Source organism: Taeniopygia guttata, chromosome 2, assembly GCF_048771995.1.
Source record: "Taeniopygia guttata chromosome 2, bTaeGut7.mat, whole genome shotgun sequence".
Taxonomy (NCBI): domain Eukaryota; kingdom Metazoa; phylum Chordata; class Aves; order Passeriformes; family Estrildidae; genus Taeniopygia; species Taeniopygia guttata.
Genome location: NC_133026.1, coordinates 100858008 through 100875105, shown reverse-complemented (window position 1 = coordinate 100875105; position 17098 = coordinate 100858008). Strand labels below are relative to the sequence as shown.

The window sequence follows — 17098 nt, the reverse complement described above, 5'->3', positions numbered from 1 at the left end:
CATTCTTGGTTAAAATTCAAGACAAACAACTTGAGTTTCTGAGTTTGTTCTCCTCCCTAATGGCTTTTATTATATAATTGTCACCTGGAGCCCTGAAAGCTCCTCTTCCCTCCCTCCCCATGAAAAGTCAAAACATGCAGAAATTATCTCCTGGTAGTGTAAGTGCCAATTCCATCTTAAATTGTAAAATACAGCAAACTTTGGATTTCAGGAAAAAACAAAATTTGAAAATGAAGTGTATTTCAGAACTCATCTGTGCATACATGTTTATGCAGGTTAGAACAAGAGAAACCATTCTGCAATTTTCAGCTTTGATTCAACGGAATGTTCACACATGTAGTGAGGAATTTTAAGTACAGTTCACGTGACTGAAGTTAAGAACAGAGCTAAATCCCTTCCGAACCCAGGCCATGAACAACAAAACAGAGGGTATCCTATTGGGTGGCTGATCACAGACTTTATTTCTGAATATTACTGTATTAAGAATTCAACATTAAAGCAAACACACTTTATTAAAAGCCTGAAGCCCAAACTAAACCATGTTCAAATAAAATACCAAAAAATCTCAATGTTAACATATTTTATACATTTCTGTGATCCTGTTACTCTTTAAAGTTCCAATTAAAATAAACTATGGGTTTGAATTTCTCCATTCAAGAGCAGAGCATGAGTGCAAGGGGATGAGGGGGATGTGTGCTGGTCTGAAGTATCCTACAATACCTGTGCTTTTAAATGAAACAACCACCTCAGTGGCACTACAGAAATAAAAAGGGGAAACTGTAGAACACAGTATTAACTGGGCAAGTTCACTTTCAATAACCAGAAGCAGCAATACTCAAACTGTAAACTACAGAGAAGACTGATTCTGAAGTTAAGTTCTTGGGTTTCTCTTGGCTGCTTATAGTACTTTCCTGACTGTTCATGAAGTATTTTCTTAAACATCCTTTCACACAGAGTTATGGATGGAGTTTACTATCACCTTACAGTCCTGTACCAATGGGAATATTAGCACCTGCAAAAAACCCTAAACGATTGCTCCAATTAATGAAGTCCAAGAAGTCCTTAACTATAGTTGCTTAAAAGGTCAACTAATGTTTTTCTGTGATCATTAATATTTTGCTCTCTCTAAGTAGGAGCTGTATGAGCACACAGAAGGAGGAGTGGAAACTGAAGTTTTGTAAAGGTGTTGGGTTTTTTGAAATTATTTGTATTCCATGCAAATTAACTTCAGTCAGATTCAATCAGATGAACAGTTTGCATACCATTAGCCAGAGCAGACATTTAAAAAGCCTACCTGTTAAATATGTTCTCACTTGCAGCGTACTTGTCCAATCTTCCCAAAGGCGTCAACATCTCATCTTGTGAGACAAAGTCCAGGGCTGAAGGTATAATAATCACATCAGACTCTGAGCTGTAGTCATCCACACCAACTATCAGAGACATCAGAAATATTCCTTATAATCACAGTAGTTTGACACTAAAATGATGTCTGTTGTTGGTCTGAAATATAGAAGCCTAGGCAAGGTCCCATTGACAACATATTTAGTAACTGCATCACATTGTTCCCACCAGCTTCCCCAGCCCCCATAAACTCTTTTCTATATAAGTGTGAGCGATGATGTATAAATGGATTTTGAGTCATTTGCTCTAAGTTCCCGAGTAAGATTCATCACTAAATTTCCTGAGTATTTTTATACCTTATATTTTTCTCAAGCAAATTACTCTTACCTAATTGTAAAGTCAGCTTTTTGAAGACACATACTCAAATCATAGCTGAAGGTAGCCCAGAGTTTATACAACATGATCTAACAGACCAAAAAAGACTTTGTTCTAAAACAGAAAAATCTAAACTAAGCTACATCTGACTACAAAATAAAATGGGTACAATTCACCTACTGCATAATTATTAACCAGCAATTCATCAGGGAACTTCATATACAGACCCCTTTATCAACATGGAATCAAAGAAGTGGAAAGAAGTCCAATCCGGTTCTGCAGAGCTGCTTAGGATTTGAATTACCACCTTTTTAGTTTTCTTATGTCCTCAAAACTGCTCTAAAACTCAGTCCCATAGCAAATACACACTTCTGGCTGCAAATGAGATCACCTGTTGGAAAGGTCACCTCCATTAGTCCTCAAAACACAACACTACAGTGCAGTACCCCTATTCTTCAGTCCAGCCAAATCTCTTTTCATAACTTGCAAATAGAGACGATCAGAAGACAGACCTACAAGCCCAATAATGACTTTTTAAAAATGAATTCTACAAAAGGAAGAAAAAATATTATTGTCCTCCTACACTCCATACAATTATGCTGTGCTATATAAATTGCTTACCAAATAGTGTGTCATTATTTTCAACATTCAGAATACATAAACAGCTACCACTGTCTAAACATCTTCCTTACTGAACTTCAAATGTCAAAAGACAAATACTGAGCTCTGGGAGAGTTATATTTTTAGACAAAAACTAAGTTAATGGCATCCTTTTACCAACAAAGTAATTCTCCCATTTTCTACATAGGGAATCCATGGACATCCACTGATCCCATTCTTGCACAAGGGACCAGATTTTGCAGTTGCTGATAGGACGTGAAATTCTTGCCAGAAATCAAATCAGAAAGTGATGGGGAAAGAGCAAGTGTGTAAGAACCATGTAGGAGATGGAAGAAAGGAAAAAACTGTACTAGGAGCTAAAGGAAATGGAAGAGTAATCTGAGAAGGGGAATTAGTGTTGTTAGATATTTGTAAGGTAGAGGATAGAATAACTAACTGCAAGGGGAGGAAGGGAAGGCTGAAAAGAAAGATCAGCTGCAAAAAGCTATTGCAACACAAAGGGAAAGTGTTTAGCAACTCCAGGTTTACATAACTGTTTGAACTTGTATTTGGTTTGGGTTTGTGGGTTTGTTTGGGTTTAATTTTTGTTGTTTAGTTTGGGCTTTTTGCAAGAATCTGTTTTATTTTCACAGGAAGTGGGAGGCGAGTAAAAATGAACTCATAGTCCAAACTAGGACTTTATGCCAGGTTAAGTTAACAAGGAACAGGCTACATCCTTTCACAGGCTCATAGGCCTTTAATTCAACCCACAAATCCAACAGAGACCAGGGATTTTTCTGTGTTTTTTGTTCTGCCATCTCACACCTAGACTATTTCAGTTGAAGATATCTTCAACTATCATCCAGTCCAACTGCCCAACCACCTCAGGGCTGACCAAAACTTAAAAGACTTCCCTCTCCACTTCCCATTCTCAGGAATCTACAGAAAGTGATGAAGTCATCCCTCAGCCTCCTTCTCTCCAAACTAGACAGTAAAATTACTTCTATGACAGTTTCAGTGTCTACTGCTCACACTGTAAATTTAAAAATGTAAATTGAAGAAATACGAAATATGTCAAAATACAAACATGAAAATAATTATACTGCTGACAATAATTATTTAGCTATCAAACTCATGAATACAAAAAAATAAAATGCTGACCATTACATGCACCACCAATTTTACTCACACAATTTCCCTGTTCTCAACCTCAGCCTTGTTCTGTGTTCCTCCTTGTACCCTCTACATTTATTTTTCTAGGTCTTGCCTCATGAAACCAGCTAAGTCAACCCAACTGCTAAATCCACTCTATATCAGATATAAATACCAATGACAAAAATATGAGCATCTGCTTACAATTTATCTGTTTGATGTCTACTACTAGTTCAAACCATGAGTTGTGTGGATTTAGCTCTGCTGAGCTTATGAATTGTAAAATTAGGCTTAGCACTACATTGAGCCTGATGTGCCTCTGCTACCAAACAACATTTATTATTTAAATAATTCCAGCATCTCCGCTCATAGTCACAGAAGAGATCATTCAACTGACAGCATCTTGATTAACACAACTGTAATATAGGGAAGAAAAGGGTGGTAAAAATAAATCAGTCAGCACATGAAGTATTACAGTTCCAGTAAAGTACTGTTACAGTTACATTACATACTTATTTTCACTTTCACAAGATCTGTCCAAATCAAAATAAACAATCCATTCTAACAAAACTCCCATTCCAACAAAGCCCCTCAAGTTGTTGCTTGTCTTCTACTCGCCACAAACATCAACCAACAACATCTGACCACCCCTCATCTAAAATGCATAAAGGACATACTTTGTGTTATTCAATAAACCAAGTCACTGTGCTGTTCCCTCCATGTTACACTAAAACAGTTACCAAAAAGGCTGTTAACTGAATATTGCCTCTTCAGCCCTACTCTGCTTTCCACCTAACTTTGAGCACTTGACTAAGAATCACAGGACCTTCTGTGAATTTTACAAATACAAGCCACACCCTTAAACAACACAAGTGTACTGGTTTTGGCTGAAACAGCAATAAAGTTCTCCACAGTAGCTTATACTGGGATACTTTGCACGTTTCCAACCTATTCACCGGGAGAGCATGATGAGGAATAGAAAAGGCCCTGACAGTGTTTAAGCACTGTCTTCAACAGTAACTAACCATCAGTGAGTTACCAACACTAGTTTCAGCACAAATCAAAAACATTGTCCCAGATAAGGTATTATAGAGAAATTTAACTCCATGCCAGTCAAAACCAGTACAAATTTTGGCTAATTCAAATGCAGAATACACAGATTTTTTTCCGGCTTCAGAATGCAGACCAGGTGACAGGACCACATATTCTTATCTACTGCAGAAAAACCAGGGGTCAATTTTCTTATTTTTCTGCACTTTTTCAAATAGGTGTAAGTATGGACCAAATTCACAGAAAGCATATAAGCTACAAGACACTAGTGAAAACTATTGCTACTGCAGAGCCTTTACTACCTTCTAATCTGGTCTTACGTGTTCATACCAGCGTGCAAAAGTAGAGCTAGAGAAAACAGGAGTTTCCATAAGAACACATTACCCCAGGAGTTCAAAGTCACTAGTGGTGTCAGGAGGAGAAACAGCAATTGCACAATGATGTCAAAAGCAACCACAGTGCTTCTATTTCAATACAGTCAAGTACCAAAGCACAGCAAAATGAATACATTCATAATTTATCCAGACAAACTTTACAAACTTCTCTTCAAAACTCTTAAAAAATTACTGCCAAACACAAGGAAGCATCACATAACAGGACAGGTACTGCCTTTTGCTTCCATGCCTGACTGCCATTAACTTCTGTTTTATTACAGAAGCCAAGTAACTTCTCTGTGTACCTTCATTTTCCTGTGAAAACATTTGTTTGGGTATTTTTTGTAGAAGCTGTTCAAACTTGTCTATCTTGCACCTGGTCCATGCTGTATTGTGTGAAAATATATATTAACATTCCCTGCCTTAAGCTCTCCTGTTTCCCTTAAGCTCTCCTCTGGTTTATGGCAAGGATACAACAGTAACAAGACCCAGTTATTAACTAATGTGAGCTATACAGCGATCTTGCTGAGGCAGACTACATTTAGGGTGCTTAGTCAACCACTGCCAAAAGCTTGGCTGAGCATACAACAACAATACAGCGGTCCATTTAAAAACTCAGTCCCCAATAAAACCACAGCCTCTAGGCCAATTTTCAAGGGAGTTGGTTTTTCTGCTATGTATCTCCCCCTCACGGTATCTTTCACAAAGGTCTCCCATACTAAATCTTTTACAGAGAGGTGCACAAAATCACATTTGAAAAATATAACTACTATTTTTTCTTATTTAATAATGCAGGAACAATTCTCTGCCACAGACTGTTCAGTAACAAGGCCTATATGTATTCTTATTCTTCTGTATTTCCCATGAGCCCCATGGCAGAAACATACTCTTCTTTGTTTTGGCATAGAAACTCAGTGACAATAAGTCTACTTTAAAAAATAAGCAACTTTCAATTCTGAAAGCTGAACAACAAACAGCTTTAAGGAGACAGGATTTCCAGCTAATATTAACAGTTTTCTCATTTTATCTTCTGCATCCCTAAGAAGTTCTCAAGATCTATTGCAAAAACTATGTGGCAGATATATCTACTAAAATAGACAAATTTTAATTCAATTTTAGTATAAGCTACTTATTGCACTCTACATCAGTTGCTATCATATGGATATTCAGGATAATACAGCACTTATATGCAGAAAGAACTGTGCTCTGTTCTGCTGTTCAGGCAAGTAGTTTTTCTGCTTAACTGTAAAGCAAGAATTGTAATCTTATGAGCCCAGACATTTGATATCATGACCACAAAATAACAGCAGCAAGTCTTGTTCTAAATTACTGCCCTCCATGCTACAAGAGAATAAATCCACCTTAGGTTCAGACTTCTGCAGAACACAAGTAGTATTCTCAGCCCTCCAATATTGTAAACACATTAATTTCCAGGTAACTTTCTGTAAGAAATGGCACTTTGCATCCGATATGCTGCAAAGAGAAATTCACCTTAGCATAAGCATTAATGCTTCTGCAACTTCCATTTGTTCACAGCTGAACTCACTACTCTTAACTCTTTCCTACTGCACGATGTCCCAGCTCTGGTTCTGTGGTGACAACATAGACCAAAGCATCAGTGACATTATTTCAGATTAATCTGCTACCACATATTTACTGCACTGCTTCAGTAACATTAACCAACAGCTATTGCAATGGCAATCACACAAATTTTACAAAATGTGCTTGTCATGCTGAATTCTACCACACTGCTTGCCCCATCCAGGCATCACTCACTGGTCATCACAGAACCCACCATCAGAAAGCAGGAGCTGTTTTTCCATGAGACACTTAAAAGCTACTTTCTCTGTTTTCCTCCTGCTGTAGTCCGAGACTGAAAATGCAACTGAGAAACCACAAGATGTGTGACTCTACTCGGCAAAAGTCATCACTGCAAGTGGTAATGTTAGATTCCAGCCCACCTACCTTATTAGCAGAAATAAAAAACACCGTTCTCTGTGTTTCTCCCCTAAATTAGCCCTTCAAACCATGGATCACTATCAGACTTGAGCCTCTTATGAATGTCAAGTTACCACACCTGTATGCACAGACTTTGTTGTCTGAACTCCAAGTTTGGTGGGACTGGTTTTGGGGGTTGGGCAGAAGGAGTAGAGAGGAAGGAGCAAGGAAGAAGATAAGAAAGGGGGAAATGCAAAGCAGCTCTGATGCAATTACCACATTAGCTCCTATGCAGAACTTTGACAGCAGAGCTTGCTAACAGTTGGAAGCACAGACAAAGCAAACTCTTTAAAATAAAGTTTCAGTACAGGTTTGGGGAGCTAGGGACAGGGAGCACTTAGTAGATGAAAGACATAGGAATCAAACAAATCAGCAGCTGTTTGCACACAAAACTGATGCAAGCATGGCACAAAACATTTCAAAGACCCAGTCATCTAAATGTAACAGGCTATGAGAATTTTTTAATTTAGCAAAGGCCTTCACAAAAAGATAGCTATCAAGCTGCCACCGGAGCTGCATTTCTCATCAAGCATCAGAGGAAACAAGGGGCAGTACAAAATTCTTTAAGCAAGGATAAGGGGTGGAGCTACACATAAGTTTGTTTTTTTCAGGCATAATCAAGCAGCATTGAATATCCTAATTTGCTCTGAAAAAAAAATGAATAGTTCTATCTTATATTGCTCACTAGTCATTTATTTGCACAACAGCTGAATGTACCTTGTACTGATTAACAGTTTGACCTGCAACAAATGCTGCTCCAGAGGAAACTGAAACAAAAAGAAGGATATTCAAGATACCAGTTTAAACAATCAACAGTTTATATTCTGTCTGCCTATTTCCTGCAAGGAGCATGTCACACCCATCACCAAGGCACTCAAGTTCCCTGCTATTTAAGTCCCTGTCTTCTACCCCTTGCAAACAATTGCATGCACTTAAGAATTGTGGAATGAGGTCAGAGTGAAGCAAAAGCCAGCTAGTTTAAGTATGAAGCTCCTCTAAGGTACTTTTTTCTCCTCTACAAGGTCATTACCGTCAAAGAAAGGTATCCCTTTTCTCTCTGCAGAGCACTGCTGTTCATGGGATTTTTAACTGACCTAATGACTGACTGAGAATTTTGTAGCACTGGGAGGAAAATCCTACTTCCATCTTCAACCAACAACTTCTCTCTGGTCCTACCACAATAGGACACATGCATTCACTGCACTTGGGACTATGTTCAAATTCTGCCACACAACTGAGTATCTGGTATACGCAAAACCACCAAGTTCAAACCATATGTGCCTTAACGTTAGACTAACTAGAAGGAAGAGAGGTAAGAAGCAAATAGCTGAAGCTCAAACACTCCAAAGACTTGTGCAAGCTTGGCAATGCTTGGTGTGACACCATGAGTTATGATACATCAGGTACTAAGTGTTGTTCCACTGTGCAGTGACTTGGACATCATCATCGCAGTAACTAAAATACACTTACTTGGGCTAAACACTGTGTTTTCTGCGCATACAGAGAAATTCCTGTTGCAACTCTCCACACTCTTTCTGTCTGTTCTCAGTATAAAGTCTAGAACTGGTCTATGGAAGAAGGTTGAGCAGTACAGAATGCAGTGGATTCACTCTCAGAAAAAGCACGAACATGGCTGGGGTGTTCATGGGTGTTCATTTCAATACAATTTAATGTTTACATGACTTGCGCCAAGCATGAATCCCTACAGACTAATCAAACTGTTCCTCCTGTAGGCTACAGTAGAGGAAGGAAAAGGTAGTCTCTCCTCCATTCAAATATTTTGGAACTGTTCAGACGCTATGGCAACAACACAAAAAAAAAATTCCCTAAGCGGATTTGTTTATCAGAGAAAAAATGTTTCAACAGCCTGCAATATCATTCATACACCGCGTCCATTTTAGACATTATTCTATTTAGCTTTTGCAGAAATTGTACAGAGAAAAATGCATATTTATGGTACTATGTGCCTATTTTCTTTACCTTAAAAACAGTAAGAAAAACCCACCAAACCAGTGGTCTCAGCTGCCAGTGAAGTTATTCCACTGTTGCAAACAAACTCTTCACAAACATACTCTGACACTTTAAACTATTTAGTAGGGTTTTAACACCCTACTGCCAGAAAGAATTGCAGCATCCCTCTCAAACCAAGGAACAGCCACATTAGTTTCTCTTATACTGCACCTTCTAAAGCAGAGAGAGGAGGCCTGATATTCTGGGAACCTTTAGAGGCTGCCTGGCTCTTCCAAAGAGGGAACTGTTCCCCCAGCTCCCAAAGCAGAAGCTATCCTTTCATCCAGTTCTGCTCATGTTATAACTCTTGCAATGAAAACCTCCTGCCCACACAGAGGGAAAGTCTTAGCAGCAAAAGGCACACAGGAAAGAAAAGCATTTCAGCTTCAACACACTGCAGTCTGCCAGCTCCACAATAGGTCAGCAGTCAGAAATAACTAAGCACCAAGGTTTCACTATCTTAAGCCTAGGATTTTGAACATTTCCAGCCCCTTCATGACTCTCTCACTCCCTCTGTTTTTTAGCTGCAAGTGGAAGAGAAAGGGAGAAGGAGGAGAATATCCACAGCCCTGGAAGATAAATCATAAGACAAGGGGGGAAAAAAAAAAAAGCTGGCAACTTTAACTGAGGATCCCTGCCAGAGATGGGATAATAAAGGTTGGCTGGTGAAAAGCACATTCCCACATCAGAAGTGATGCTAGTGGCCTCAGAAAGCTGAAAGCCTAGAAAATTACTTCTTCAATCCTCTACTAGGTGTAATGGAGAAAAAATGTGCAGCTGCACGAGAAAAGTTCATTAGCCTACATCAAATCAAGCACAATCCTTTCCTCACATCATCATCATCTTTTCTCTAGGATCCTAAGAGGTTGCTGGAAAGAGACTAACCATTACCCACCTGAGACCACTAACACCAGAATTCCATGGGGACACAGCCATCCACCTGAGTCTCCCAATTTCAATGAGGGTCAATCACCACGTTAAAAGACAAAGAAATGAACTGAAGTGTTGGGAGAATTAAACCCCGATCTCCAGGGAAAACAGACTTAACAAGTGTGCTTCATTAGCATTAAGGAATGGTTATTGGATTCCCAAAGGAGCAGAATCTCAGTCACACCAGAAAACTGATTCCAATCACTACAGAAAGTCTGCCATTAATTTCTGTTATTACTTTTTTGCAATGCTTAAATGCCAACCCAGTAACTCAAACCATCTCAGCACTCTTTCACCAGGGCTCAGACTCTGATGGGACCAAAAGGTCAGTACTGCAACAGGGCATTTGAACATCATGTTGGAAAGTTAGCTATACTCAAAGCTGGAATTAAGTCTAAGGGTGACACAATGTGCAGCCTACACAAAACAACTACCAGCATAATAAAATCTGCTAATTCGTATTCTGTGGTGAAGGAACAAAGGAACCACAGTGCAAAAGCTTCTGATATTACTATGTACAGCTGTGGGAAAGGGAAGGTGAATTTTAATATACTAAATGCATGTTATGCCAGCATAATTCACTGCCAGAGAATAAAAACTACAACACAGCATCAAGCTGTGACTGTGATTTGACACCACAGGGAAATACAGACTGATTTTATAAAAACAAAACAACAACTGGAAAAAAAAAAAAAAAACCAAACATTTTTTAACTTAAATTATTATTCAAAAAAGGTTAAAAATTTTAAATTAGCTTCCAGTTAGAAAAAGATTTGTGTTCTACTCAAGTCTAAGAGAATAATTCAATTAAAAGCATTCAACCAACACAAGCTCACTGCTAATGCCAGATGATTTGCTCATCACCTGGAAAAAGAACATAGCATCAATGATAAAACAGATTTTGACATCTGCAGATGCACAAAGAGAATTTTCTTCAGCTCAGCTAAAAAAGTGTTTCACTCACTGAGAAGCCTGCTGGGAGGAGAGGCTAGGAAGATCTGTCCTCCCTTTTTAATCAATGGAAAATAACTCAATTATAAAATAGAGCCATGTTGGATCAGCACTACTCTGATTTTAGTTTTTAGAACTGTTTCATCCACTAGTAAAATCCAACATTAGATTTGCCAATTGCAAAAACTACCTTATTGCTGAATTTTAAATCCATCATACCATTACACTTGTGTTAAAGAAAACAATCCATCACACCATCACTTGTGTTAAAGAAAACAAGTTCACACATAGGAGTATGTATATATATATGCAAAAACCCATTTAACAGTACTAAACTAGAACTGTCTAAACAATGTGTAGATATTAAAACTCAATTTTCTGCATTTTTATTTAAATAATCTGGGAACTAAGTGCACAGAAAAAGGAAATTCACCATTGTCGGCACAACAAAAGGTAAAGTTTCAAAATCTGAGTAAGCTCCATAACCAAAGCATGCATGTATACTTGCAACTACCAGAAGTCCTGACACTGCATGCAAATGCAGCTGTCAGCTATCACTGACAAAGAATTTCTCCGAAAACAAATGTAAAACAATATTAAAACCAGTTATCAGATCGCAATTTCTTTTTTTTTCCTGATTTATATCACAATTAAAATAATGAGTTGACTAAAGCTATCCCCTTCTCAAATCTGAATTCTAATTGCAGATGGCTCTATTTTTTAGAGCACACATCCTGCACACATCAATGGTCAGACTGAAAGACGTCAGCATCATGGTACGTTTCATTTCATCTATCTGGACTGATCAGCTCAGCCTTCAGAAACAGCCAGGGGAGGGGGAAACACAAAGTGTCTGGGAAGAGTCATAAAGAACACTTAATTTTCCACAAGCCCACGTTTGCTTTTCATCCATTTTTGCTGCCTATTTTCTTTTCTGTTCTGTACTTATCTTAGACAGTTATACTATTCTGTTTTGATTTTGTTGGCACAAAACAAAAGATCTGAATAAAAGCCAAATTTTCCCTGAGTTTTCGTATACTGTGCAAGATTTCAGACAGAAGAGCAAGGAAATCAACAATCCAAGGAGTGGGATAGAGATTCCTCTTCAGGCTTACACTTTGAATTTTTTAATTTTCACTCTATTGTCTTTAGAGTGAGGTGCCTTTATTCTTTTTTTCCTTTAATGGATAATATAACATAAGGATTCTTCCTAGCTTTATCTTCACATAAATGAAATGCAATTGTATGGTCCTTATTTGGGGGGGTTAGAGTCAATTAAGTTGTCTTTCACAGTAAGAACTCACATCTAGGAATTAATTTTTCTTTTCTAGCCTTCTGTATGTTCAGCTAGGGTACACTCACTGTCTTGGGTTTGGGTAATTTTTCATTTTCCTTCAAACAAGCAAACAAGGAAAAGCCACTGCCTAAAGAATTCTGGAGGAACAAGAATTTCTTCTATTATCACAGCCTTTGACATAAGGAGCTGTATCTACAGAAGTGAAATATCAGCTAAAATCAAAATACTGAAATGCCATTTCATTTGCAAGCTATGTAACTACTTAAAGCAATCATCTGTTTAATGTACCAGGTGTAAAGTATGCATTCACCTCAAGAAGAAAAAAAAATCAGAGTTTTCCAGTGGTTACCAAGCAACCAAGAGCAGAAAAATAATAAGACGCTTTCAAAATAGAAATGCAAACCAAAGCTGAAATTAATTATTTAAAAGTCAACCCAGCTGGTTTATCAACCACTCTCTGAAAGCCTTTCTTATAATAGCTCTTGTTTAATCTTTGACCCTTTAAACAAATCAAGAAAAGGAAGGTTGGGGTTTTTTAATAGATGCCTTCCACAGCATATATTCTGAAGGTCTCCACTACTCCAGCAGCAGATTTACTGTTATCTATTGAAATCTAAGAATGTTTCATTAACCTAAATATTTATCAAGTTTTCTTCAGAGAAAAGGTAACCTTTGTTTCACAAGCAGCTATTAAAACAGTACTCCAAAGAGACAATATTTTACTGTTCTATATTTCAGGTTAATTAGCTTCCAACAAGTTGGCATAACGAATGAGAAGAACAAACTCTACAGTTGTACAAGTTGCTGATTAAACTCCAACTTGCCAGTAAAACACTTGACTCCAGAAACCTTAAAAGACAAAGATCATAAAACAGCTGTCTAAAAGATGCAGAGATGCTTGGTTCATTACTTTCAGCAGGAACTGTGCATGGAAATTGTTTGCTCAGCTCCAGGACTTTCTCCTATTGCTTTAGAACATGACCAACAGAGGGTAGCTCTTAAGTCACCTTAATGATTCCTTCTTTAGGAGGAAACACTGAATCACATTGGAAATTCTTATTACCAAAGGGGGAAAAACCAAAACAAGATAACAACAACAAAAAATGTTAATTTTTCAGACTCAAGCCTAGGCTCACTGATGAGCTACAGATGAATACCTATCTAGTGAAATGTCCTGAGCCATATGCAAAATAAGAGACTCAGCTTCAGATGTCCAAATCAGACCTTGACACATGCATCCTGTCTTAAACACTCCCAATTTCTCCAACAAACCCTCACAGATGTCTTAATATTGCTTGATATCAGATCCCTTAAAAGCCCAAAAAATGTACTGAGAACACAGTTCACTTTTCGAAATAGCCAGTCAATCAATCATACTATTTTACATTTATCTAATTCCTCCTCCTAAATTATACGACCAGGACTACAGGTATGCCTGCAAGTATTTCTCTCTTATTTGTCTTTAAGTATAGCTTAGCACACTTTTAGCAAGAATGCAGCTGGCAGAATCACACAGACATAAAAGCTGCCAGCACTTCAGTTTTAGTGTTCTACTACTTCAGTAGCAGAATGCATTCTACTACTTCAGTAATACACCGTTAAACTGGTGTCTAACTCTGCTACTTGAAAGAGCTGCAAACATTTAAAATATTTACAACAGAGGAATAGTGTAGGGTAGGGTTCAAGCAGGAGCTAAAACTTTGTGTCTTATTTAATTGTCTGTTTCATACGTGCAACCAATCAATTGGAAATTGATTGTGCAAAAGATGTTGTATATGGGTACAAAACACAGCTATTTCAAATAATACTGCACAAGAAACAGTACTTTTGACTAGATATGTACAGTCTCCGTGAACTTATTATTTTTCTTTAGCACACAGACACCACCCAAGAACAGAATTATGTATAATTTAGAACCATAAAAGTCACTGTGTGACTGAACTACATCCACACAGCAGATATTGATTCATAGAGAGTCCTGTTTTTTTTCCTCCAAAAATACCATGCATAATTATTGAGACATTTGCTTTTATCTACTTCCATCAAAACCTCAGTAATTTTTAATGAGGTTTCAAATCTTTGTTATTTCTATGGTTTCTGCCTTCAGGATGCTCTCATCTGGACTGAGTCATATCTCCAAGCATTTATTTTTTTTCATTTTTGAAGACCATAAGAGTAAGACCAGCACCAGGAACCCACAGCTTCTGTCACCCCTCCAAGGACTACAGATAATTTCAACTCCTGTCTTATAGTCAACTAAAACCATAATCTAAGTGGAAACTTAAGAATACACTTCATTTTTTGTTAAGTGTGTCCTTTCTGAAAAAGTCCTCTATAATCACAGAGAGTTTTCAAACAGCGACTTATCACGCTGAATTTAAAAAAAAAAAAAGCCTGAGGGAAAGGCTCCCTCTTTGTGCAAGGCAAAGCACAATAGGAGCCTTCTAAATGTCAGCTGACAAATGTGAAAAAGAAGATGTATCAGTTAAATCCTGAAAAGTTTAAATAGCTCTCCTCTAAAAATGTAAGCCACAAAACACAAGTTTTTTTTCTGTACTCCAGCCCCGGTGAGAGGATGCCCTACAGACTGCACAGCCAACAAAACACCTTCAGGCAGCAACCAGGGGGTCTGCACACCCACACCAGGCGCCTGCCTCTACCTCCATTTTCACTTTGCACCCAAAATTCACCCTCCTCTGCTTCCAAGAAGCTCCCTCAGTATCTACACGCTCAACAGACGCCTTCTCATCTGAGTAACATCTTAGTCTGCCATGCTAAGGCTTCTCAGCCCTGAGTTAGTAATTTTTGCACCACCCCAGCCACAATTCTGTGACTTTGCACCCTGACATTAACTCTTCTCCACAGATCTCTCCAGCAGGGTCAGGACTCACAGAATCATTTAGGTGTGAAATGACTTCAGAGATCGTCATCTCCAACCAGGGACCAAATGCCACCTTGTCAACTGGACCATGCCATTGAGTGCCACGTCCACTTTCCTTAAACACCTCCGGGGACAGTGACTCCGCCACCTCCTAGCTGGTCAATTCCAATATCTAAGCATCCCTTCTGAAAACGAGTCCCTCCTGGTGTCCCACCGCAGCCTGAGGCCATGTCCTCTCTCCTATCGCTGCTTTCCTCGCAGAAGAGACCGACCCCCACCCGGCCACAACCTCGGCTCAGGGAGATGTCAAGAGCAGCCAGGTCCCTCCTTGAGCCTCTTTTCTCCAGGCTAAACAACCCCAGCTCCTCACAGGACATGTGCTCCAGACCCTTCACAAGGAGGAGAGAGCCTGGGGGGGGAGGGGTGGAGGGAAGGAAGGATGGAGGACACAAAAAAAAAGATATACAAAATAGAGATATAAAAGGAACGAGCAACCCACATGCTGCTGCAGAGGCAGCAGCTTTAGCCTCCGCCTGCTGCTCCCCGCCGGCGCCCCGCTGTGCCCGGGCCGTGAGGGGACGCCGTGCCCGGACCGTGAAGGGACGCCGCCCCGCAGGCAGAGCCTTCCCTGCTTCCATCCCTCCTTCCCCCCTCCCTCGTTCCCTGCGGGGCGGCCGCTAACGGCGCCCCCGCCCCGCCCGCCGCCCAACGCACCCCGCGGGACCGCCCGGCGCAGCCCCACGCGCGACCGGGACCGGGTCATGGACACCGCCAAGCGCGGAGCATGGCCATGGCTTCCTCCTCCTCCTCCTCCCCGCCGCCTCCCACAATGCACCCTGGGCGCTCCCCCGCGGAAGCCACTTCCTCGCCCCAAAGCCGCCCCGCCGCTCCCCCCCGTCCCCACTCACATCCGTCGATCTCCTCCTGCAGGTCCTCCTGGAGCAGCGACAGATCTGCGGTGGGGGAGACACACACACACGCGCACCATGTGCCAGTGCTCCCGCCGACCCTCGGTGCCACGCGTGACCCTGCCCCGCCCGCGGCTGCGCCCCCCCCCGAGCGACCTGCCCCGCAGCCCCTGCGCTCCGAGCCCGGACAGCGGCGGGCAGCGCTCCCGAAGCCGGGGCGGGGGAGAGGAGAAGGAGGGGGGATAGAGGAGGGAGGGCTGGCGCCTCGCCGGGGAGGCGGCGTGTGCGGGAAGGGGGAGGGGGGCGATGCCTACCCGCCATCTTGCTGCTGCAGCCCCCGCGGGGCGCCCGGCTACATCCAGCCCGCGGCCGGGCGGTGGGAGCGGCGGTGGGAGAGGGCGGGCACCCGTGCTGTCCAGGCCCTGGGCCCGGAGGCGCCTCTCCTCGTCCCCGGGAGAGTCGCGCAGGGAGGGAGGGAGGGAGAGAGGAGGGAGCGGGCGGAGGAAGGCGGGAGGAGGGGTCTGGGCCGGACACGCTGCCCCCGCCTCCGCCCGGCGGAGCCGCTCTCGCTCGCTCGCTGCTCGCTCGCTCGGCCGGCCGCGCCTACCCTCGCCGTGCTCTGACTCACGGCCGGAGCCGCCCGGGCCGGCCCTGGGTCTGGAGAGCGCCCGGGCTCGGCCACACGCCCCGGCCCGCGCTCACCTGCCCTCCACGCTCCTCCGCCAGTTCGCGGCTCGGGCTCCTCCTGCCGCCCACCGACGGGCTGAGGCGAGGCCATGGAGGTTCCGCTGCGGAAAGTTTGTGGGGTCACTTGGAGGAAGGGCCCCGAAGGTGCTCTTCGCCGTGGTCACTGTGGGGTCGCTTCCAGACGCGGTGGCGGGGCCGCGGTAGTTCTTGCCGCCGGCGCGTGGGGTTACCTGGGGAGAAATTCCGGGACCTGCCAGAGAGCAGAGTGTGGCCAGCAGGTCAGAGAGGTGGTCCTCCTCCTCTGCTTGGCACTGGTGAGGCCGCATCTGCAGTGCTGTGTCCAGTTCTGGGCTCCTCCGTACAAGGAAGACAAGGAGCTCCTAGAGAGGGTTCGGTGGAGGGCCATAAAGATTATTAGGAGTCTGCAGCCTCTCTCACAGGACAGGCTGCGGGAGCTGGGCAATGTTTAGTCTAAAGAGGATTGAGAGGAGTTCTCATTAATGCATATAACTATCTCAAAAGCAGATGGTAAGAAGATGGTTCT

General features: G+C 41.7%; 1 protein-coding gene across 14 annotated transcripts in view; it reads right to left on the bottom strand.

Annotated features, from left to right (window-relative positions):
- The window catches only part of PPP4R1 (protein phosphatase 4 regulatory subunit 1), a 64929-nt gene extending 48034 nt beyond the window's left edge, over positions 1-16895 (bottom strand). Inside the window, exons 1-3 of one of the 14 annotated variants that reach the window (XM_072924495.1) lie at positions 16570-16676; positions 15868-15912; positions 1295-1430 (exon numbers count right to left, since the gene is read on the bottom strand). In XM_072924495.1, the coding sequence (XP_072780596.1) occupies positions 1295-1430; positions 15868-15912; positions 16570-16645 (257 nt within the window). In that variant the 5' untranslated portion in view covers positions 16646-16676. Of the gene's footprint in view, positions 1-1294; positions 1431-15458; positions 15613-15673; positions 15780-15867; positions 15922-16181; positions 16352-16569 lie in introns of those variants that run through there. The other 13 variants (XM_072924496.1, XM_030265973.4, XM_030265976.4 and 10 more) reach the window with 13 other exon arrangements.
- Between the last annotated feature and the right edge of the window lie 203 nt (positions 16896-17098).